This window comes from Coenobita brevimanus, chromosome 56 (genome assembly GCF_032717465.1).
Source record: "Coenobita brevimanus isolate Jiangsu-jjx chromosome 56, ASM3271746v2, whole genome shotgun sequence".
Classification (NCBI taxonomy): Eukaryota; Metazoa; Arthropoda; class Malacostraca; order Decapoda; family Coenobitidae; genus Coenobita; species Coenobita brevimanus.
Genome location: NC_137009.1, coordinates 36,014,642 through 36,040,463, shown reverse-complemented (window position 1 = coordinate 36,040,463; position 25,822 = coordinate 36,014,642). Strand labels below are relative to the sequence as shown.

Below are 25,822 nucleotides of genomic sequence, written 5' to 3'. Positions count from 1 at the left end.
AACTGACAAATTACTGTTATCACCAAATAACAGCGCAAGTATGTAACAAACAGTGCAGTGTGCATTATTAAGTGAAGAGATACTTTTGTAGGGGTGCTTACCATCCACTCATTTGATGTAGTGTTGCTCTCGGGTGTCTGCCCTTTCCTCTCTTCGTTCTTTCCATCCATCCACTTCTGTCTTTCTTTTCTTCATTCTTTCTTCTTCCTTCTGTCTATGGGTGACTCTACACTGAGTAACAAGCCAAATGGTTTCCTGTACACCAGGAAAACATTTACTGTGCTGGGTGGTAACCATTTAACCAAATTATGGTGCCTGGTGGTTTAGTGGCAATTAAGGCACTCCAACTGGATTGAGCCTGTGCAGGTTTATATCCAATGGATGGTTGGGGTTTACTGCTCACATAATGCCACTCAGGGATGAGTGAGGCTGGTCACTCTCATCTTAAATGTCAGGACCAACTTGCCTAGCCGTGGGCTCCTACACTCCTCATGGGGCAACATTATATAAGATGATGGATGACTGAATGATACTTTTATGTGTGTGAAATACTGAAACTTGTGACATGGAAACCATGTCAATCATACCTAACCATCATCCCCTTCTGGGGTCTCTACTCTTGCATGAAAGGCCACTGACACACTACTGTATTGTTACTGCCAAATAACAGTGCAAGTGCTTAACAAATAGTGCAGTATGCAATATTAACTGAAGTGATACTTTTATGAATGTGAAATACTAAAACTTGTGACTTGGAGATCGTGTCAACCTTACATAACCACCAGCCCCATTTTGGACTCTACACAGCTGACTGAGCTAAGATGCACGTCCAGTGTTTACACTGGCTGTGATCGTTGCCTTTTGTTTTATTTTGTGCACGAATGGCCACTGAAACACCAATGCTACTGCCAAATAGCAGTGCAAGGACTTAACAAGTAATGCAGTGTGTGATATTTAGTGAAGTGATACCATAACATTTTTGTGGAATGGATGTCCATGCCTTCCAAGTGTCCCCCACCCTGGGGGCAGGGGAAGAAGCCTTGCTGATGACTCGTATCAGCATCGGACAAACTTCAAGTGGATGGCAGAGGTTTTATGGGTCATTTTAGGCATCACAGTTGAGGTCACCCTCCCTAACCCCATTGAACTCATGTTATATCGACCTTGTTATGTGATAATTTGGCATGCAATAGGTCTTCACTTGACGCAACCCTATCACATAACAAGGCTGCACTGTATAATGTAATCATACATATCATAAACAATATATTCAGTAACCACATACAGTACAGGTATAATTATGAGTGAGCGAGCAGGGATAGGTCCTTACTATACGGCATCCGGTGGAGAGAATGAGAGGGTGATAGTTGGCTTCGTGTGTTAGATGGGCCGCTCTTGCAACGTATTTTGAATGGTTGGCGTGTGTTCCAGGGTCTGCCTGCGCACTGATTGGGTCTCATGTCTAAGCTGCATGATACACATTACCCCCCAAAAATACACAGAACCATCAATTGCTTCCCATTTCTGAGCCAGATATTGCCTAATTTTGCTGGATATTATTCTAATAGGGCAGAGCCAAATGCGCTGGATAATGTGATAGGACAGAAATTGTGACAGGAAAACTGAAAGCTGATTGTCCTGAAGAAAGAGCAGGAAGAGGGAGGGGAGAGTTTGCGAGACTGGGGGCACTTGTGTCATGACAATCCCCTGTCCAGGGGTTCCCAGGAGGGAGCAAGGCATCTGAGTTGATGACGATGTTTACATCAGCTTCTTCCTTTGTCACGCTGGTTTTTCCGCAACTTGGCGAGGCTTTACTCTCACCTATTTGAGAGAAAACAATGACTGTAACAGTATACTGTACAATACCATGATGGTCCATATATCATATAATCCCTGATTTTCACTACTCTTACTTTTCTTTTTCCTTTCCCTTCCATGTCAGCAGTAATCTGAGCATTTCTATGTAATGGCACCTCAATCTCATCACATTTTTGTGGAGTTCATCTCTTGATCCCTTCACAAGAAGTTCTTTTAACTTCTTCAATCCAGTAAAGCATTTTACTGATTTATTCTTGTCAACTCCAGAAGATCTTATTCAGCAATGAGGAGACCTCTTGTACTGAAGAGGAAAAGGAATGCTACATCCAACTCATCCCGCTCAAAAAAGCTTCTTTTGACCTACTACAGTATAGCTGGGATTTTAAAAATAGGGCAGTCAAGCCTACTTTAAGGGTGGCCCAAGAAGAAATCCACGAGAGTCTTGACTATTAATACCCTTGGATATTTGGGGTGACTACTAAGGTGGCCAGGCAAATATCAGGGATGACCAGTTCCATTCTGGCCACCCCTCTGGCTAGCTGCTGCTAAGCTGAAATAATCTGGATATATGGTAGTATGAGTGAAATGAAAGTTATATCACTGTATTAAAAGAGTTAACATGAAAATGTACAAAGAGGGCTACTGTAATAGAAAAACCATCACTGTACTGAAAGTGTTAATGGAGACTGTACCTGCAGTTTGCACTACATAATTTCCTGCGGAAAAAAAAAAAAAAAAAAGTGATAAACAAAAAAGCCCCTGATGTTGTAGAATAAAAAAAGCTAAAGGAGGAGGGAAGAAATTAGAAAGTTATTGTTGCTGCTGCAATCCTAAACTCATCCGAACGGGATTCCAGTGGACTGCAAAAAACTGGACATTTCAGCTGGGTGATCCCAGAGATCTTTTAGTAAGGTTACGCTGACAGACCGTCCGTGCTTTGAGTACTGTGCATGAGGTAAGTGTGTTGTTCAGTGCAGGGGGGGGGGGGGGCAGCTTTACAGTGTAAGTATAGTGGATTGTTTGTGAGCTGTATATTATGCTAGTACTGTGGCAGGGGAGGGTAAAGGGCACATCACAGTTTAGCTAGGTGCACTTATGCCTCTCTGGAAAGGGCAACTTTTCTGGGATGAATCACTGGTGAGGATTCATGAAGGATGCTGTTTGGCTTGAAGTTTTGGATAGTTGTGGTGGCTATTTTTGTGTATACAGTTGTGATGTGTCGTATTGTGTGGAGACGGGATGTTGTTGAGGCATTTTACGTAGTGTTGGCAAGTTGTTTTTTCTTTCTCTCTTTGTGGTGGGGAGTGTTGCAATAAACATACAAGAATGGGATGGATTTTGTGCTGATGCAATGAACAGCATACACCTCATGCTCATATACAGTAGTCCTTCACAGGGAATGCAGTACTGTACTGTACTTTGTATGTTAGACCAAATGATTTATATTTTTGGTCTCTCACTGTGAAGAGGTTATTAAAAGCTATAAATAACTTCTCCAAGAGGAGGTATGAATGTGGCAGCTGTGAGGCTGGCAGAAGGAGTTTTTGCCTACTCTAACACACCAATGTGAGATTGTGGTGTGGCATGAAATTGAAAAGTCAAGTTTATGAGCATTGGAGACAGGACTGGCGAGGAATGTATGTATGACGTGAGGAGAGTGGATAGGATTATGAATAATGTGATTTGTTAAAGATGCAAAGTAAAGAAGTCTGCAGACAAGAGTTGAAGAAAATATGAATAGATGGTATGGCCATGCAGAAATAATGGGTGTGAATAGAGCAGTGAAAATGATGGCCTACACCTGAACATGTTCAAAGGAAGAAGGAGGTATGGTATGCCAGAAAAAGGCAAACAGATACCAGAATGGGAAATGAATATGTGAGAAAGAGTTATGGAAGCAGCTGAGATGAGTGTAACAAAGAGATCAAGCTGCCTAGATGAATTTTGTGCACGGGAGTGTATGACCAGGGTTTGGCATCTCTTTTTAACTTAACAGCCACCAGACTGACTCTGCCAAGTAAGTGAGTGTGAAGCTAGGACCTATGTGTGGAACAAGGATTCCAGAAGCATGAATGGTGAATGAATGAGAGTGTGGCCCAAGCAAATGGGCAAACTTTGGTTAGTGTCTCATTCTATCAGGTTCTCTCTGGCAGGGTTGTTATAATTTAAATCAAATGATTGAAATCAGAGTGAAAAAATCATGATTTAAATCAAAATTGATTTTTTTAATATAAACACAGTAAAAATGAAAAAGACAGAATGTGATGGATGTGTATTGTACAGATGCATCAAGTCTGCTTGACCTGTACTCTTCCTGTACTTATCCTGATCAAGTCAGGCACAAGTGATTGCCTTTTGTTACAAGGCAAATATTAAAAAACAAAGGAAAGAAGGCTCTTTGATAATAATAAGTGCTCCAGTTAGGAAAGCCTTTAATGCATCATGTCTTTTCAAGTTGCAAAGCAACTTTTGGGTAATAAATGTATGATACCAAAATATTATTTCATTTAACACTGATAAAGGCTTAGTACAAAAAAAAAAAGCTTCATTAAAAAAAAAAAACCAATTAAGTAAAACAATATATTAAATTTAAAAATCTGGATGAAATAAAATATTAGATTGAAATATATATATATAAATATATAAATATATATATATATATATATATATATATATATATATATATATATATACAGTAATCCCTCCACTTTCCAATGTAATAGAGCCAAAAGCATGTCCGGAAAGTGGTCCCGTCCGGAAAGTGGGCCCTAGCCTCCTGGACTTGTACTTATGGACCCTAACCTACCCTAACTCAGAAAAACACCTATACAACTCCCTACTGGACATTTGCATAGCACCTATTTAAGACCCAAATCACACCAATAAGGGACATAAAAGACTGAAATAAATGCAAAAGAACCAGAGAATGAGGTTTTAGAGGTGAGTTTATACAATATTAAACATTCTGGGTACTCACAACAAGTCCCTGGCTCCTGGACTGGTACTTAAGAACCCTAACCCAGCCTAACTTTGAAAGCCACCTAAATAACTCCCTACCAGACATGCACAGCACATATTTAAACCTATTTAAGACCCTATTCACACCAATAATGGACATCTATCTATCTATCTATCTGTAGCCCGACGCCCTAATCCCACAAAGGGTGGCCGCAGACAAAACGCCTCCAAGTTGCTCTGTCACCCACCATTTGACTACCCTCCTCCCAACTCACCCCCACTCCCTCATATACCTCTCAACTCCATCCCTCCACCTCATCCTCAGTCTATCCCTCCCTCTCCCTCCCTCCACCTCACCTACATACACCCTCTTAGTCAGTCTTTCATTCTCCATTCTTCACATGTTCGAACCACCTCAGTGTATTTCTCCTAATCTTCTCAACCACATCCACATCCACCCCACAACGATCCTTCACTCCTTCATTCGTCAACCTGTCCCTCCACGTCACTCCACGTGCTCCTCTCAAGTAACTCATTTCCACTGCTCTCACTCTTGACTTGTTCCCCTCTTGCAAGGTCCACGCCTCGCTTCCATACGTCAGGGTAGGGATCACAATACTATCATGCAGTGACTTCTTTAACTTCCATACTCACCTCCCTATTTCTCATCACTATTTTCAGTGTACCAACAACCTTCCTTCCCTGCTGTACCCTTTCACGCACTTCATCCCCCAAAATTCCATCCTAACTCATCACACTACCCAAGTACTTGGATGCACTCACATTCTCCATATCCTCACCATCCAACCTCACTGCACACTCTGTGACTTCATTCCTCTCAAACACCATAACTTTACTTTTGTTTACATTAACTTTCAGATTCCTCCTCCTACACACTGTCCCAAATTCATTCACCAAACCTTGCAACTCCCATTCATCTTCACTCAACAATACTGTATCATCAGCAAACAGCAACACCGGAAGCTTCCAAATCTCACCCTCATTCATTAGAGCCACCCCCACATCCACTGCCCTACCTTGCACCTCCTTTACAACCCCATCCATGTATATATTAAACAGCCATGGAGACATCACACAACCCTGTTTCAGTCCCACATTGAGATCAAAGAACTCACTCAGTTCACCATCCCCTCGCACCTTAGCCCTAGCTCCCTCATACATACTCTTTACAGCACTCAACAATTTCCCCTCCACTCCATATATTCTTAATACCTTCCACATACCTTGCCTATCTATTCTGTCATAAGCTTTCTCCAAGTCCATGAAGGCAGCATACACTTTCCTTCCCTTCTCTAGATATTTCTCCACTATACATCTTAGAACAAATATCTGATCTACACACCCTTTTCCCTTCCTAAATCCCTCTTGTTCTTCTCCAACTAGCTCCTCTGTCATATGCCTAACCCTATCAATGACTATTCTACCATATATTTTACCAGTCATACTAAGAAGGCAAATACCCCTATGGTTACCACATACTTCTCTCTCCCCTTTTCCTTTGTATAAAGGAACAATTATACCTGATTTCCAGTCCTCTGGAACCCTTCCCTCTTCCCAAGCCAATCTACACAACTTCCATATCCACTCCACAACAATCTCACCCCCATACCTAAGCATTTCACCACACACTCCATCAATTCCTGGGGCCTTTCCCAACTTAATCTTCTTCATCGCTTCCACTACTTCCGCCCTACTGATCTCTTCCTCCCTCCTCTCATCTCTTCTTCTCCCAGCCATTCCCCAACCACTTATACTCGCACTGCTCTCACTCTCTACATTCAACAAATCCACAAAGTGCTCCTTCCATCTCCTCAATTTCTCTCTCTTCTCCACCAACAATCTATTATTCCTATCTTTCACTCCTCTACTATTTCCCCTTTCACACTGCCTTACTTTCTTTACCTCCTTCCAAAACAATTTCTTACTCTCCTTCCATTTCACACTCAGATTCCTCCCAAACTCTTCATCCACTTTCTTTTACTCTCCTTCACCAGTCTCTTAACCTCCCTTCTCCTGCTCACATATACCTCTCTCTTCTCTCTCTCATCTCCCCTACCTCTACTCGCTAACCATTCACTATATGCCTTCTTCTTTTATTCCACAGCTCATTTCACCTCATCATTCCACCAAGCTGTCCCTTGCACACCCTTGCATCTCCTCCTCACTCCACAAACCGCCTCACACGCTGCGCCTATCTCTTCCGTGAATATCTTACATACGTCTTCCACCCCTTCCATCTGCTCTAGCTCATACCTTCCCAATCTTTCTTCCACTATGCTCTTATACTCTGTCATTTTCTCACTATCTTGCAATTTCTCCACTCTTCTCACAGGAGCTGCTTCCTCCTGTCTCCCCCTTTGTTTCCTCAACCACTTTCTTTGCAGCTCTACCTTGGCCATCACTAAGTGATGGTCCGAGACTCCATTCCCCCACCCTCTCCACACTCTTGCATCCAACACTTGTCTTCTCATTCGCTCATCCACACACACGTAGTCTATCATTGCCTTTCGTTCAACAAGTTCACCATCCATCCTCCTCATTACTCTCCATGTATACCGGTGGATCATCTTATGATGAAAGTAGGTGTTGGCTATTGCCAACCCCTTACAAGCACAGATGTCCACCAAAGCACTACCATTCCCATCTACTTCAGCTGGCACACCCCACTGACCAACCACTCCATCCACTCGTATATTCCCAACTTTGCCATTCATGTCTCCAATCAACAGCACTCTCTCGCTCCTCTCAAACTTGTCCATACCTGCTTCTACTCTCGCCCAAAACTCATCTTTCACTCTTGCCACTCGATCCTCTGTTGGGGCATACACACATACAATCGCCCACGCTTGTATACCTACTTTCATCCTCACCCATACAATCCTTGCACCCACTGTTCCATACTCTCTTATATTCTCCTTCCACTTCTTGCTTATCATCAGACATACTCCCTCTCTTGCCCTTTCAATCTCACTGACTCCCGCATATATACCTAAACCATATTCCCATTCTCTCACCCTTTCACCTTTCCATTTAGTTTCAGTCAATCCACATATATCCACTTTTGCATCCTCAAGCACCTGAACAATCTCTCTCTCTTTCACTTCATCATTCACTCCTCTCACATTCCATGTTCCCATAATGGACATAAAGTATGAAATAAATGAAAAGGAAGCCAGGGTACTTACAGCACGTCTGTGGCTGCCTTCTCTGGCTTTGACAGTGGTGAAAATGCTCTTGAAGCACATACAGTAATCCAGTGTTGTGCTGCACTTACAGTAATTCTTTGCACTGTGAGTTATAATTTTTAACACTGCACATTGTTAATTGCACCACAACAGTTTCAACCACCAGTGTGCACTCCACAGTTAATCCTTTGCACTCTAAATTCCAATTTCTTAACACTGCACAACACCGTAAATTCCCGTGTGGTCTAGTGGCGAGGTATTGCAGTTTATTCACTGTTTATTCACAAAAAATGAGCACATGTGGCTTCCATTAAGATAAGCATCTGCTCTCGATCGGAGTTAGGCTGTGACTGTTGATGATGGGGTAACTGAGTTGCCAGATCACAACGGCCACATTACCAAATTCCTCAATTTTCATTACTAAATTTAACTTCTCATTACCACATTCGTAAAGCTAGCATTTATTCTTCACTAATTATATATACAAGTGGAAATTCATGTAATCACTCTTCTTATAATTAACAGCAATGTTGATTATTTTCATGCTATATAGGCTAGCAGATTAACAGAGAGAGCAAACAATCCACCATCTCCATCCTGTGTATCCTCACACACGTGAAAAATCCATTTGGTATTGCATTATTCTGATTCATTATCAAACGAATTTTTCATTACCAAATTGGCCCACATTTGGTAATGAAAAATACCAAATGGCAACCCTGACTGGGGAGGGGGAAGGGGGGGGAAGGGGGGAGGAAGGAAGGGGTGAAGGGACCATGGTGTAACTGCTGTTCGGCGCCGCGTGGCAATTTCAAATTACGGGTGGGAAAAAAGTTGGATTTTTGTGAATTTTGGCCCATTTTGGGAATATTGGATCCCGGGACCAAAATATCCGGTATGTGGGGATGTCCGGAAAGTGGGCGTCCGGAAAGTACAGGGATTACTGTATTTTCCAATTAAAATTGCTGATTCGGTCCAAGATTGCGTGTTTGTATCTTGGTCAAGTGATTAGTAGTTGGCTGACCTTGTGGTGCTCCATTCCTTGCTCATTTTCTTCTTTTTCTTCAGCTTTCTGATCTTCTTCTATCATACCCTCCATGTTCTCATCAACAGCCAGGGACTTGTTGTAAGTACCCAGAATGTTTAATACTATATAAACTCACCTCTAAAACCTCATTCTCTGGTTCCTTTGCATTTATTTCAGTCTTTTATGTCCCTTATTGGTGTGATTTGGGTTTTAAATAGGTGCTATGCATGTCCAGAGGGAGTTGTATAGGTGTTTTTCTGAGTTAGGGTCCATAAGTACAAGTCCAGGAGGCTGGGGCCCACTATCCGGACGGGACCACTTTCCGGACATGCCTTTGGCTCTATTACATCGGACAGTGGGGGGATTACTGTATTTTAATACTTATCACCATATAGGTTTGCACACCGAATTATTTGAAATGCAGTCAAAAATTTGTGCTTAATTTAATTATTAATAGAAAATCAGGATTCAGAGTGAAAATTTCTTAAAGTCAGCAGAAGTGTTTTGCCTCTAGCCTAACAACTTGCCTTGACAGACTTTTGTTTTGTAATAAATATCGATTTACAATGCAGATACATTTTTTTGTACTCAAAATAAATATTTATGCAAAACAGAAGTCTGTCAAGGCGTCCTGATGAACTGAAGGGGAAATATCTGCTAACATTGGCCAACCACTAATCAGCTGATCGAGATACAAACAACCATTGTATGTGATCTCGATCTTGGACAGAATTGGCAATTTTAACCCTCTCAGGCACAGTCACATGATTCGCATTCCATGTGGTTTGTTACAAAGAAGCAAAGTCATGCGAATTGCGTTCCTACGCAGAAAAAACGCCGTCAAAAGAAAAGTTATCAGCCGATTTGCGTCAAAATTTGGTGTGTTCTAGTGTGTGCATCTCTTTTTCGAGGTAAGCATTTGGCAACACTGTGACTGCTCTGATGAGACAATGCGTAGCAGAAATATCTCAGTATCTCATGATCTGCCGGGCAGGAGAGTAGTGCCGCTGTCAGCGTCCCTTTAAACCTGTCATTTTCCCCCTCCTATCCGAAGCAAAAGCCATTATTGAAATATTGTGATTGTACAGTGTTTTTGACTATAATGTGAAGTGATTGTGTCTATGGAACATAGATATATTGTCTGTAAATCATTGGGGCCCGTTATCAGCCGTTAAGTCTACAGACAAGAGTGTCGTTTGTTATAACGGGGCTTCCACTCTGCTTCACCCTGCCTGTAAATGATGAGTATTTTACCTTTATATAGTGAAGCCAATACAGTACTTATATTTGTGAAACATATAGTGCCTGGATTGGTGAAATAACTGACCTATCATAGCAGGCATTATGCACGCCATAGAGATATGTAACAGTCGTTAAGGAAACAGGCGGTCACGTACGCCATAGAGTCGGGAATAATAGAGAAGGTTGGGATGGAATCATGTCATAGTGTTTTATATTGCGTATGGTTTAGTGTGAAATATACATATAAAACAATACAGCGAGTGTTCACAGAGAAATATTTCATGCACTGACTGACTTAGCTAAAACACAGAGCAAGTGTCTGAGACAAAAAAAATGCCACAGTCACATATACATACGTATGTCGTGCAGCAAACGTTCGTGGAGAAATCTATTGTGTGCATCACATGTGTTTTAGGCAAATGTATCACAAGGAGAGAAGAAAATACGCCACAGCCACAGACACACACACACACACACACACACACACACACACACACACACACACACACACACACACACACACACACACACACACACACTCACCCACACATGCACACACTCACACACTACATAACTCCTCATCTTCAAGTTACTGCCAGCATCTCAACACCTCTGGAGGAAGTGAGTTATCCGTATTTTGTTGATTTGTATATTGACCTATTTCTATAGTTCAATATTTTTTACACAAATAAGTAATGTTTTTTACATACACACATATGAAATGGAAGGAAGTTCAGCTTCAGTATGAGAACCTAGCAAAAAGACTAGTGGTCATGTCGAGTTTCTGAGAGCACTATCAAAAACCTTATGATATTTTACGTGTATACTTTGAGTAAAAAAAGAAAATAAAACCTAACGAGCGAAAATATGTAGCCGTGGGTGAGGCAGGGAAAGAATATTTTTTATCTCGCGTGCGGGTGAAGAGGAGCATTCTACGTTTGTCATCCAATTACTCCAAAACTATTGGACGTATCGATTTCCCATAAGAACCATGATAAAGAGCAGTAAATTCTACGTATGTTCATTTGCAGAATCTAAGCCTTTGGGAGCATTTTTTTTGTAGGAAAAGGCAGGGGTACAGACTATGTTTTTTTTTTTCCTCGCTTGAGGTAAAAGTCAAAAGTGCTCCAAGGAATAATCTCACTTGGTCGGCCAATTACTCGAAAACTATTGGATATCGATTTCCTGTAAGAACCATGATAAAGAGCAGTAGATTCTACGTATGTAAAAGACATAACAATGTAATATCTATGATACAAATTCATTGTTATGTAGGCGGGAATATTGCATATGCTGTGCGCTCATCACGAAAGTGACACACGGATGTGAGTTCCCAGTCGTTTTTGGCGATTTACTCGAAAACTATGAGGCGTATCGAAACCATCTTTGCTCATTAGAAAGCTCGTGAAATTCTGCATAATATTATGCAATAAAAACATAAGGTGTGCGAGAAAAGTTCTGAATGAGAGCTCATTGAATTTTTTTCAAAAATGGCTTTCAGTTTTTGGCTATTTTCTCGAAAACTACAAATCGTATCACAACCGGATTTGTTTCTTTAGACAGCTGATGAAATTCTCTATCAAAACTTCAAATAACATTTTCCTGTATGATGGAAAGCATTCGAATGGTGATGTTGGGAAGTGAAACTGACGTAGTGAATTGTTTATTGACGGCCACCTAATATTGTTTTATTCGTGTTTTCCTGTTTTTTTTTTGTGGTGCTTATCAACTAGAACAAACATCGACAAATAAGATGATATAGGTTTCATGGCAGTATATTGATGTTTGGGTGTGATAATAAGGCGAGAATACGTGTTATTTGCTGAGCGCGGGCAGCCGGGCTGGGTGGCCTCGCAGAAAAAATCGTGCACCGGAAAACTTACCGATACTTATTGTGCATGAGAGAGTTAATTGGAAAAAATTTTAATCTTTATCACCATATAGGTTTGCACACCTAATTATTTGAAATTCAGTCAAAAGTTTGTGTTTAAATTAATTATTAATAGAAAATCAGGATTCAGAGTGAAAATTTCTTAAAGTCAGCTGAAGTGTTTTGCCTCTAGCCTAACAACTCACCTTGACAGACTTTTGTTTTGGATAAATATTGATTTACAATGCAGATACTGTATATACATTTTTTTTTTTTGTACTCAAAATAAATATTTATGCAAAATAGAAGTCTGTCAAGGTGTGCTGACGATCTGACGGGGAAATATCTGCTAACATTGGCCAACCACTCATCAGCTGACTGAGATATAAAGTTAAACACTGACGATCTGAAGGGGAAAGATCTGCTATCAATGACCAACCACTCATCACCTGACCGAGATATAAACACTGATGATCTGAAGGGGAAATATCTGCTAACATTGGCAAACCACAAATCAGCTGAACGAGATATAAACACTAACGATCTGAAGGGGAAATATCTGCCAACATTCGTGCATTTTAGTTCAGAAACCTAATTTTTTAATTAAGTTATATTAAGTAAAATTTTTAAAAATAGATTTCAGATAATTAGGTGTGTATGAGCCACTGTGGCGAAAAAAATTAAAATATTTTCCCGGGAAAAGTGCCGATTCGATATTTAGTCACACCAAGTCGGGTGAGCTAAGTGAGTCGGAATGGATCTCACTGACTTTGTCCGTAAGAAAATATATATATTTTTTATTACCTATGAATATTATTGTGTCCAAGCCTTCCTTAAACTTTACTGTGTTATGCAATAAACTATTTATAGTGACATTTGAGAAAGGTAAGAGGCAAATGGGATAATGCCACAAGTTAGGAGCTGGTGGGGTGAAGTAGGTTGGTGGGCAAGATGAGTTTCATGTATGAAAATGATTTCTTGTGTGTGTTACAAATGGCCTTTATCAAGTCAAAACCTTGCTAAAATTATACTGTGTTGTGCAGCAGACTGCTTACAGTTTTATATGAGAGAATAATGGCCGGACTTTTGTTGATAATCCTGGACTTGTACAGGCATTTGTCTGGCATTTGATAATATTGTCCGGCCTCAGCCCGTGTCCAGGAAATCCGAAATCCGGGAAATAGGGGTCCGCCAAATCGAGGGTCGAGTGTTGTTTGAGAGGAGCGTGTGATGTTACATAGAGAGACGCTGACAAATAAGGAAGTGAAGGAGCATTGCGGTGTGGATGTGGATGTGGAAGAAAGCATTAGGAGAAATATACTGAGGTGGTTTGGCCATGCGGAGAGGATGGAGAGCAAGAGACTAACGAGAAGAGTGTACGTGAATGAGGTGGAAGGGGGGAGAGGAAGGAGGTGCCCGAGGATGAGATGAAGGGATGGAGCAAAGAGGTATATGACAGAGGGGAGTGTGAGATGGGGGAAGGGCAGTGAAATGGTGGAGGACAGGATGACATAGGGGCAATTGTTTGTGGCCACCCTGTATGGTAGTAAGGCGTCTGGCAATAGATAGACAGAGAGTCATAAAGTTAACATACTTGATAAACACAGGGTAATGCTGCTCCTCATCTTCTGCTTCAAAGAGTGCCACAAGATCTTCCTCATGGTGCTCAAGGAAATAAGCTTGAAATACATCTGAAAACAGACAGCAAAATGTAACAAGGATGATGGTCATATCTACGAAATTTTACAATAAGAGGTCTGTCCAAAAAGAAACCAAAGTTTTTAAATAATGCACCAACTTGGCAGCGCGGTGTGATCATGACAGGAACACTGTGTTGTGGCAACTTTGAGCTTCAGTCTAACATTAGCTGCATCATGCCACGTCACTTAGTCATCGAGGTACACGCACTTGATTGAATGGGTGTTTAGTGCACTTGGCAAATTTTCTTTTGGCCTTTCAGGATGGATTTCAACCTGAGGGGGTCTGCAGGGGCCAAATCCGGAGGGGAGCATGGCTGGTTGATGATAGTCATTTCATGCTTCACCAAAAAGCCACGGGTAAAGTGTGACACATGAGCAGGTGTACTGTCATAGTGCAACATCTAGGCTTTATTTGTCTATGATTCAGGCCTCTTCCTTCACACTACCTCCCTCAAACGCTTCAGGATGCCCAAGTAAAACTCTTTATTGACTGTCTGACCACGTGGAACAAATTTATGATGAACGATGCCCTTCTAACAAAAATAAAATGATCAACATCACCTTCACATCTTAGCAACACTGATGTGCCTTTTTTGGCTGCAATAACAATGTTCCAACTGATTGAGACAACTGCCTTTTTGTTTCAGCATCATAACCGTACACCCACTTTTCACCACCTGTTATGACACTCCCAATCTGAAACAGAATTTCACACATACACATTGCTCTTCAAGATCTGTCATTGTTCAACTTGTAATCACCAAGTGCACTAAACACAGGTTCACTCAAGCACTTATATCTCAATGACTAAGTAATATGGCATGATGGGGCTAGTGTTTGACTAAAGCTCAAAGTCGCCGGTATGCAGAGCTCCTGTCATGATCACGTTATGCCAGCTAATTGGTGTACTATTAAACAAGTTTGGTTTCTTTATGGACAAACCTCACACATTTTGCTCTGAAATTTCCAAAAGTCCAAAGTATGAGGTGAATGTACTGGCATCTGATTCGAGCAATTATAAAGCACAGCAAGACAAAACAAGCCTATACAACATAATCCACATAATAAAGCAACGCATATCACATATGCTATGACCCAGACACAACATCAACAGTGTAGGGAAACTATGGGACAAAAATACAGGGACAGTTGCTTACCTGTGGCTGATGTGTCTGCTGGGCCAGGCAGGCTAGCACTGAGCAGTGGCAGCAGCAGCAGCAACAACAACTTTACATTTTTGACACACCGGTAGTCAATACAGTACTTTAACCTGAGGCGTCCCATTGACGTATGGGTACGTCACAACGTTTTGTCACAGCTAGACCTGTCGATGTACAGTACTGGTACGTCGTGTAATTGCAAGGTTCATAATTTGCACACTTTTCAATTTTCGCGCATGATTTTTGGTACGTATGCACGGGACACCTTCCTCTACAAGATGCCAGGCAGGGACAATGCCTTACCCCGCATGACCTTCTCCCCCTCCCAAACGCCATTGTCTCGGCAATTCATCTGTTACCAGTGACCTGGCCAATAGACATTCAGGGCCAGAGTGATTCCCCAATCAATGACAATGTGGAGGACAAAGTTTACGTAGCATTAGAGGAAAAATCAGTCAGAAATGATGATCAGGTAATGTCACCAAAAAAGGTCAGGTATGATGATGTGTTAGTGAGTGAAACAATGCTTATACTTCCTATATTACCGTTTGAAAACTAACCCTTTAAGTCCGGGTCGGGTCTTAAGACGGGTTCTCTTGATGGATTCCGGGTCGGGACTTTTGAGTAAAAGAGCCTCAGGCAACGGGTGGCATCGTTTGATACCCCCAACCTTCCACGTTGCACTCAGAGGGGTCTGGGCTCTGACGTCATATGTAAACAAACCTGCTGGTACAAATGTACCGGGTTTTAGGGTGGATTTTTTTTTTTATTTTCGCATTTTATGCTCAAATAATTACCTAAAAATGACTCATAAACCATAAGATAATTTTCTACAAACAAATATATGCCTAAAATCCTTCAAAAATATGCTGTAATAACAGTACATGTGACCGATTTTTTTTTCACGTCTGCAACGCGCGGAGGTTAGGCAGCGCGATTGTGCGTAGCGTGGAGTTAGAGGGAAGTCTTCACTTTTCGCCCTCAGCACAGTATTCAGATGAGATGGCAGAACCGGACAGCAATTTGCAGAACTCTGAAGTGACTAGTAGACTTGATGAAGAGAGGGAAGTGCATGACATCACCGATTTTGAAGGATTTTCCGACAGTGATACACAAACTCCGTCAACCTCAGGGGTATCAGTGAGTAGTGCTGGCGTGAAACGTAAGTTATCGCCAGGTTTGGAGTACGATAGTGATGACCAGGAGAGTGGTAGTGACAGTGAGGGGATGGCACAGGAGAGTGGTAGTGACAGTGAGGGGATGGCAGACAGTGACAGTGATGGATTTATTCCCGTGAGTGACGAGAGTGATGATGATTCAGACCTAAGTGATGATGATGATGATCCCAGGGTGTGTGACCCTCCCCGTAGGCCTGGTGGTATTGGTAGTGCTGGTGGATCTGGGTTTATCTGGGCAAATGGTGATAGATTCATACCAAATTGCTATAGATTTGATGCAACTCACAGTGGAGTGACAAGGGCTGCTGGAGTAGACAAAAACAGTTCTGAAATGGAGTATTTTCTCCTGTTTTTTGATGGTGAAATTCTTGATTATTTGGTACAAGAAACCAATAGATATTATCAGTTCATGAAGGACAAACATCCTTTTTCTCCACACAATAAAATGAAACGTTGGTATGATACCAGTGTACCTGAAATGTACACATTTCTTGCACTCACTCTTCTGATGCCACAAGTAAAGAAGCAAAATGTTCGTGACTACTGGAACCGAGATCCACTGATTCATACCCCAATATTTCCCAAGTACATGCCCAGGGACAGGTACCAGCTACTCATGCGATTTATTCATTTCACAGACAACAACCATCCCAGTACTGATGACCGCCTTTGGAAGGTTCGTCCAGTAATTGAAAAGATAAGGGAGCGTATTCGCTCCTTCTTTGCACCCTATCAGAAACTTGTTATTGATGAAAGTCTCATTCTGTTCCGTGGCAGACTTATATTCAAGCAATACATTCCCTCCAAAAGACACAGATTTGGAATAAAAATTTTTGTTATTTGTGACTGCCTAACTGGCATAGTGTTAGACATTATAGTGTACACTGGCACTGATATTGATGTACCTGCAAGAGATCCCCTAGGATTTTCTGGCTCTGTGGTAAAAAAATTGATGGCACCATTTCTGAACAAGGGACATGTTTTGTATACTGATAATTGGTATACTTCCCCATCCCTGTGTAGTTTCCTTCATGATCATAACACTGGTAGTTGTGGGACAGTCCGGAAGAACAGGAAATATCTTCCAAAGTTTGGAGGACGTAGTGCTCGAGGAACCTGTGAGCTCTACAGAAGTGATCCTTTGCTGTGTGTCAGATGGACAGATAAACGGGAGGTTTGTATGCTGAGCACCTTCCATCGTGGCAACTTGATTCCATCAGGAAAAGTGGACTATAGAACAAAAGAACCAGTCCTCAAACCGGACGTAGTAACTGATTACACAAAAAATATGAGACTTGTTGACAAGTCGGATGCCCAAATAGGTACTGTGGAGTGTATCAGACGTACCGTAAAATGGTACAAGAAGTTATTTTTTCATATGGTTGATTTGTCAATGCTGAATGCCTACCATATGTACAAGGCAGAAACCCAAAAGAAGAAGTCACTGAGGCACTTTGTTCTGGAAGTGGTGAGACAACTGCTCACCAAGTATGGAACACTGAACAAAGACCGTCCTGGACGCCACTCTGAACTAGCTGCTGACAGACTTGTAGCAACGGGATTCGCCAATAGGCACTATCTACAAAAGCTGCCTTCAACACATACCCGAAAGACTGGACAGCGATCATGTCATGTCTGCCTTCATTCTGTGAGAAAGCCGCGGAAGAACAACCGAGTGAGCTCATGGTGTAAAGAATGTGGTGTGGCACTATGTTTTGAGTGTTGGCGTGACTACCACACACTTGCAAAGTTCTAGCCAAACAGAAGTAATGGATAACAAGAAGAAAAGTTTTGTTGAATGAGAGGAAATAAGTTCTGTTCTGATTAGTGGAAGCACAGGTAAAAGTTGAGAAGTTGAAATTAGTTTTTTGAATATGGAAACAAGTTATGTTTTGAAAATAATTGTACACAGAAGCAAGAAATAAGTTTTTCTAATAAGAAAAGAATGTTCTGTTCAAACTATAAGAAGAAGAAAAGTTTTGTTGAATGAGAGGAAATAAGTTCTGTTCTAATTACTGGTAGCATAAGTAAAGTTCAGAAGTTGAAATTACAATTTTTTGAATATGGAAACAAGTTCTGTTTTGAAAATAATTGTACACAGAAGCAAGAAATAAGTTTTTCTAATAAGGAAAGAATGTTCTGTTCAAACTATAAGAAGAAGAAGAAAAGTTTTGTTGAATGAGAGGAAATAAGTTCTGTTATAATTACTGGTAGCATAAGTAAAGTTCAGAAGTTGAAATTACAATTTTTTGAATATGGAAACAAGTTCTGTTTTGAAAATAATTGTACACAGAAGCAAGAAATAAGTTTTTCTAATAAGGAAAGAATGTTCTGTTCAAGCTATAAGTGAAAACACCAGATAGAAAAAAGTTGTTTGTTTACTTTCTGCAGCATCCTCATGGATTACCCATACTGCATTCATCAGCTTCATCAGCTGTAATTTCAGTAATGGGTAGGTAAAATATATTTATTTTATTATTTTTATTGATATTTCATCATTATCCATCATCCCAAACACATAAATCATAAAAATATGACATGTCAAATTTCCCGAAACTTTTGCCTCCCGGGGCATGTCTGCGGATTCTGAATTGCCTCACAGAGGGGCTAATATACTCTCGTACTACATACAAATTCGTATCAAATAAATAAATAAATAAATACCGTTTATGAGTGGTGTGGAATAGTTACCCTCCCTTAGAACTTGTTTTCTTTGGAGCCAGCCCAATAGAAAACCCAGTAAGGTAAAGAGTACTGCTACCTCTATCGAGTATTTTAAACCTCAGGTGAGCGATTTCTCTATGAATTTTCGATGTTTCACACCAAAAGCGGAGGTTTGAGCCAAAAATTTTTTTTTTTCAAAACTGGTCGGGATTTAGGGGAGTCAGTGGTGGAAAATTGGTCGGGACAGGGCGGGTTAAAACTAACATAACAGTCAGCTTGTGTAGCTATACACAGTAAGTTCATTCTAAACAAAAAAAATTTAACCTCAGATATTAAACTCAAGTTCTGATCACACACACACAACATATTACAGTATGCTTAAAGGTGATTTACAGAGATGAATCTGTGCATGGAATTCTTAGTTCAGCATTATTATTTTTTATGTCCTTGTGTCAGACTCTGGCCACAGGCTTAACAGCCCATTCCCCAAGACCCAGCAGTCTTTCCACATACCATACACCTCCACATGTCACCACTTCAAGACAGTACTAATACCCAATGTCCATACTGAATACATGCTAGGGCTAATACAGGACTGGTGTACCGTATTTTAAATCAATAAAAATCATGTATGGGAACAGAACATTCAACATTACTAAAATGTGTGAAGAAGGGTGGTAGCAAAGAGGAATATTTGGCTGCCAAGCGTAGGGCTAGAAGAGAGGTATACAGGGCAAAGTCTGAGTCACAGAGACAATTACTTGATAACCTAAATCATGGGGAAAGGAAAAATATATTTAGGGTGGCAGGTCAGGTGAAGAGGGATAATCGGGATATCATAGGTGAGCAGTGTGTGAAGAATGATGAAGGAAGGGTAGTGGTGAACAGTGAGGATATTAAAGATGCATGGAGAAAGCATTATAACTGGTTGTTGAATGAGGAGTTTGACTGGGACAGGGAAGGTTTGGAGCCAGCATCTCCAGTGTCTGGCCCTTGGCCTTTGATTGATACTGCTACTGTGGGTGAGGCAATAGGCAGGATGAGGGTGGGGAAGGCAGCAGGTGTGTCTGGGTTGACTGCTGAAATGTTGAAGGCCTCAGGCAATATAGGGGTGAGTTTAGTCACTGACCTGGTAAATAGGATTATTTATGAGTGTGTTGTCCCAGATGATTGGCTGAAGAGTGTAATTGTAAATGTGTATAAAGGGAAGGGTGATGCCCTGGAAAGAGGAAATTATAGAGGTATAAAGCTTTTAGATCAGATAATGAAGGTAATGGAGAGAGTTTTAGAAGGTATGATTAGAGAAAGAGTGAATATTGATGAGATGCAGTTTGGGTTTATGCCAGGTAGGGGGACCACTGATGCCATATTCATTGTTCGACAGCTTCAGGAAAAATATATTGGTAGGAGAAGGGATCTTTATTTTGTTTTTGTTAATTTGGAAAAGGCCTTTGACAGAGTCCCTAGAGAGGTGGTGAAGTGGGCAATGAGAAAGCTTGGCTTGGAGGAGTGGCTGGTTAGGGTGGTTATGGCCATGTATGTGGGTGCTCACACCCAGGTGAGAGTGAATGGAGATTTGAGTGATGAGTTTTCCATGAATGTTGGTGTGCATCAGGGGTCAGTCTTGAGTCCCATGTTGTTTATCATGGTACTTGAAGCCCTTTCATGTGACTTTAGAAACGGACTCCCGTGGGAGTTGTTGTATGCTAATGATTTGGTGTTGATTGCAGAGAATGAAAGGGAGGCGAAGGAAAGGTTTAGGAAGTGGAGAGATGGTATGGGGCAAAAGGGTTTAAGGGTAAATGCAGATAAAACAAAAGTGATGATATCTAGGGTTGGTGGCGGTACTGTCAAAGACGAGGGAGAGTGGCCATGTGCAGTTTGCCACAAGGGTGTGGGAAGTAATTTCATCTTGTGCGGTGTGTGTGATAAATGGGTGCATAAGAGATGTAGTGGTATCAGAGGTAGACTGCGAGATAATGCTGATTTTATGTGTACGGCGAGCCGGGGTGAGCAGGTGGAGATTGTCAGACGTGAAAGGATTGAACTTGCTGGCGAATCTCTTGAGTGTGTTGAAGAGTTTTGTTATTTGGGAGACATGTTGTGTGCTGGAGGTGGGGCTGGAGCTAGCTCTGTGGCTAGGGTGAGAAGTGGTTGGAAGAAGTTCAGGGAGCTCTTGCCTCTCCTGACATTGAGAGGGCTCTCCCTAAGTGCTAAGGGGTCTTTGTATGCAGCATGTGTTAGGAGTGTAATGCTGTATGGCAGTGAGACCTGGGCAGTGAAGGAGGAAGACATTCGCCGGCTCAGACATACAGAAATGACAATGATTAGGTGGATGTGCAGTGCGTCCCTGTGTCCAAGGCCTGGAGGGGCTGGGTTTACAATGGAAGAGTTGAGAGGTAGGATGGGACTGGAGTGTATTGGTGTTGTGATGAGGAGAGGTAGATTGAGGTGGTTTGGACATGTGGAGAGGATGGGGGATGATAATTGGGTGAGGAAGGTGAGAAGTGATAATACTGGGGGTGGGGTTATGAGGGGTAGACAGAGAAAGACATGGGACGAGGTCATTAAGTGTGACCTTAGGGTTAAGGGACTGAACAGGGAGGCTGCAATGGATCGTGCAGCGTGGAGAGCCGCCATTAGGTGACCAAGGCCGACACATGCAAGCATGTTGGAGCCTTTAAAAACGAAAACGAAAACGAAACGGTACCGTACCGTACTGTACAGTAATAATATGACAAAGTTCTCCAAAAAACAGCATCTAGAGTATTAACATTTAAAAAAATAACAGTTCATGTGGAACCATGTCATCTGCCTTTTAAGGATTAAACTCATCAAAGGCTGCCATGATTCTGCTTATGTTTTAAATTGGTAGATCCCAAATTTAAGAGCTGACGTCATGACCTGCATCACTTCCTCACATGCTCTACAAAGGTAGGTTGCACTTTATGGCACAACACCAGATTCGGCTCAACTTGACACCACTACTTTGCATTTTCAAAATCAACTTGTGCACTACCTATTATTTAATTTTTTCACCACCTCCCCCGTTGCGCTCCCAGTATTTCACGTCACAGATTCTCACGTATTATGTGAATGGACTGTACGTCAAAAGTTGTCTGGCAAGGTCAAGAGATCCATCATATGGTATCTAAAGTCTAGTATAAGCAGGGTTGTTAAAGTGAGGGTGTACTGTATGACAAGCAATGGAACAGAAATGGGAAAGGGAGATGAAGAGGAAAAAAACAAAAAGGGGTAAATGATGATAAATCAAAGATAAGACACTATACATTTAAGATACCTATAGCTAAAAAAAAAAAAAAAATCAACAAAACGTATAGGAAAAAGTATAAAAATATATGTTGTGCAAAAGGCCAATCTGAGTTAAAAACAACATTAAATGATCCAGATGAAAAGGTCCAGGATTCACTTATAATACCAGATAAACGAGGAGAGCCAACACAAAATAGGGAAGGAAAAGACTGGCAATGAACAGCACCAGAATAAGGGCAATCCAGAAGAACATGACAAGCTGACAAGGTCGTGTCACAATCAGAAGAGTGGTGGAGGATCTTCAGACATCAAATGGCCATAGGTCAGAAAGGTATGGCCAATCCTGAGACATGCCAATGCTGTCTCCCAGTGCTGAGTACACTAACAAGGGATGGGCCAGTTTGTCATGAAGGGTTTAACAGCATTAACTTTAACAGTAGTACTGTGGTAGTGGAGGACCAGCAGGATTGTCAGTGCTTAGTAAGAACTTAGAAGTCAGGAAAGAAGCCAGACACTAGGCCAGAACAGAACTCTTCTCTGACAACCAGAACAGCCATTCCAGAACCTAAAGAACAAGGTGAGACTCTGAGGCCAAATGGAAGAGAACTAACCTGCCATATGGGTATGTTAGGATAATAGTGAAACCAAGTCACTGACCTTAATCTTGGCACCATAGCGGTAACTTTTGCAGAATACGGGTGCCATAAATGAACCGCTACGGAATGGAACTACAGTATATATATATATATATATATATATATATATATATATATATATATATAATATAATTTTTTTTCAACTTTTCAACACTATGAATGTGACCTCATACGGTACCGTACCGTGGACACTGACCCAATCGTTCTGCAGGGAAAAATCACTTACCTTTAGCTCTAATCTTTCTGCTAGTAAAACTTGCGTTCGCTGCCATTCTTGAGGCATCAGTATCTTGCGTCTTTAAGTTACCATAATTCTCAATTTTTATAATACACTATAAAATCATCTAAAGCCAGCGTCTCCCTCACTCAACTTTTGGCGGACTTGAAGAAAATAAACAACTTATCCGAACCTCTTACCTTCTGTGGTGAGATATGCCATAATTTACAGAAGAGGTATGCAGTGTGAAATAAATCCAGCACCTATAACGATATGCAGGGAATATTTATGTAGCGTTATTACTAAATACATCATTATATATAAACAGTTTTTTGGTCGTAATCATTTCTGTTCAATGGAAGGTGATCGAACACAGGAAAGTTAACCTTTCAAAGAAAACAAACCGTACATGGGAGACAATTGAAAATTGAGTTTCCTGTACCTAGGAAACCATTTACTACGCTGGGTGGTAACCATATAACCGGGATTTCTGGCAGGGTTAAATGTCCCCCAGATTCCCCTATCCAAAATCACTTATTCATGGCAGCCGTTTCAGAGAGCCTCGGAGGGCCCAATACCTGCCTAGGGCCCCACCCAAATGGGCAGATTCGCGTGGCCATGTGGAATGTGAAAGGTGTGAATTTGAAGAGCAAGAGGGTGGAAGTGGTGAATGTGTTCAAGAGTGCGAGATATGCCGTGATGGCACTGTGTGAAACGAAGATGAAAGGGTGTGAAGTGGAGGAGTGGGAGGGTGTGAAATGTGTAAGATCGGGAATGAATGGGCAAGGAAGATGCAAGGGAGTTGCTTTGTTGATGAATGAGGTGTGGCAGAGTGGAATGAGAGACTTCAAATGTGTCAGCTCGAGGTGTATGTATGTCAAATTCAAGTTTGAGGTGAATGTGGCAGTAATTGTAGCATGTGCACCGTGTGAGGACAGGAGTGAGAGAGAGAGAGAGGTTTTGGGATGAGTTGGTTGAAGAAGTGCGAGAAATGCGCAGGAGCTATAAAGTGATTATAATGGGGGATATGAATGGAAGAGTAAATACTGGTCCTGAGGATGACATAATGGGTTGTTATGGAGTACCAGAAGAAAATGATAATGGGAAGAGACTAAAGGATATGTGTCAGGAGAGGAGGTTGTGCATTTGTAACTCGTACTTCAGACACAGAGATGCACATAAATATACATGGTATAGAGGGAACGGAGTTCGTGTTGAAAGAAGCCTGATTAATTACGTGCTCGTAGAGAGGTCATTGATGGGAATGGTTGCTGATACGAGGGCCGTGAGAGGACGATGTGGAGGTCTGTCAGATCATATGATTGCGGTATGCAAGATCAAGCTGAGAGAAGTGAGGTGGATTAGGAGAGAGGGGAGCAGTCAAGGAGAAAGACTGAAGGTTGAGAAGCTGAGGATTAAAGAAATGGCAGATGATTACAGGACCACAGTAGAGGAGTTACAATTACTGAACTGGAATGAAATGGATCTGGACAGCTTGTGGAATGCATATAAGGATTGCTTAGTTAGGAATGCTAAAGCGGTGTGTGGTGTGGCAAGAGTAACAACAAAGAAGAAAGGTACGGCATGGTGGGATGAGGAGGTAAAGAGAGCGGTGGAGGAAAAGAGGAAGAAGTGGCTAAGTGGTTACAGAACAAGAGTTCAGTTGAAATAAGAACTGAATATTTGAGAGCAAGAAGCTCGTACAGAGACTAGTGAAGAGTAAGAGACCCTATAGGGTCTCTAGTGAAGAGGAAAATGAAGAAGGTAAATGAGGATCTAGGAAGAAAAATGAATGCTAACTACTATGAAAACAGAAAGTTATTCTGGAAAGAGGTGCGGAAATGTAGAAGTGAAAGCGGAAAGAAAAGTGATGGTGTGAAGGATGTAGGTGGTAGACTAATAACCCATGGAGATGAAGTAAGAACCAGATGGAAAGAATATTTTGAAAGCCTGATGAATGGGAATAGAGAGAGCAGAGCAGCTGTAAACATTACTGGTTTGAGGGTGTGCAGAGAAGGCATGCTGTACCAGGAGACGTGACACTCGCACAGGTGAAGAGTGCTGTGATGCGGGTGAAAAATGGGAAAGCAGCTGGGGTTGATAAGGTGTATGCAGAGATGCTTAAGTGTAGTGGAGAGAGTGGAATGAAGTGCTTGTTGGAGATATGTAAGAAGGCATGTATGAGTGAAACTGAGCCTGCAAAGTGGAAGAAGGCTGTGATTGTACCCCTGTACAAAAATAAAGGTGAGTGAAGTGAGTGCAAGAATTATCGTGGCATAAGTTTATTGAGTGTGGTAGGGAAGGTATATGGAAGAATTATTATAGAGAAAGTAAGAGACATATCAGAAGTCCTAGTGAGTGATGAACAGAGTGGCTTTAGGAGTGACAAAGGATGTGTGGACCAAATATTTGCAGTGAGACAGATAGTAGAGAAGGCTTGTGAGAAGGACCATAAGGTGTTTATGGCATTCATGGATCTGGAAAAAGCATATGACAAAGTGGACAGAGGAGGATTGTGGAAAGTTTTGCGCATGTACGGTGCAGAGGGTAAGCTGCTAGGTGCCGTCAAGAGTAATTATGATGGTAGTGAAGCATGTGTAAGGGTTAATGGGCACCTAAGTGAATGGTTCACGATCGGTGTGCAGGAGTGCGACAAGGTTGTGTGATGTCCCCATGGTTGTTCAATATATATATGGAATGGGTGATGGGAGAAGCAAAAATACGAGTTATGGAGAGAGGGATGGCGTTGGTAATGAATGGTGATGGATGGAATATCTCATATTTGTTGTATGCTGATGATGCAGTACAGTGTGCAAGTACCGAACAGGAACTTGGTAGTAGTGCAGAGTTTTG

The 25,822-nt window shown here is 41.5% G+C and overlaps 1 protein-coding gene across 1 annotated transcript in view; it reads right to left on the bottom strand.

The window, feature by feature from the left end:
- The window catches only part of LOC145401700 (uncharacterized), a 90,303-nt gene that overhangs the window by 41,851 nt on the left and 22,630 nt on the right, over nt 1-25,822 (bottom strand). Inside the window, exons 3-4 of the mRNA XM_080273882.1 lie at nt 22,979-23,048; nt 13,716-13,812 (exon numbers count right to left, since the gene is read on the bottom strand). Coding sequence (XP_080130008.1) covers nt 13,716-13,812; nt 22,979-23,048 — 167 coding nt within the window. The remainder of the gene's footprint in view (nt 1-13,715; nt 13,813-22,978; nt 23,049-25,822) is intronic.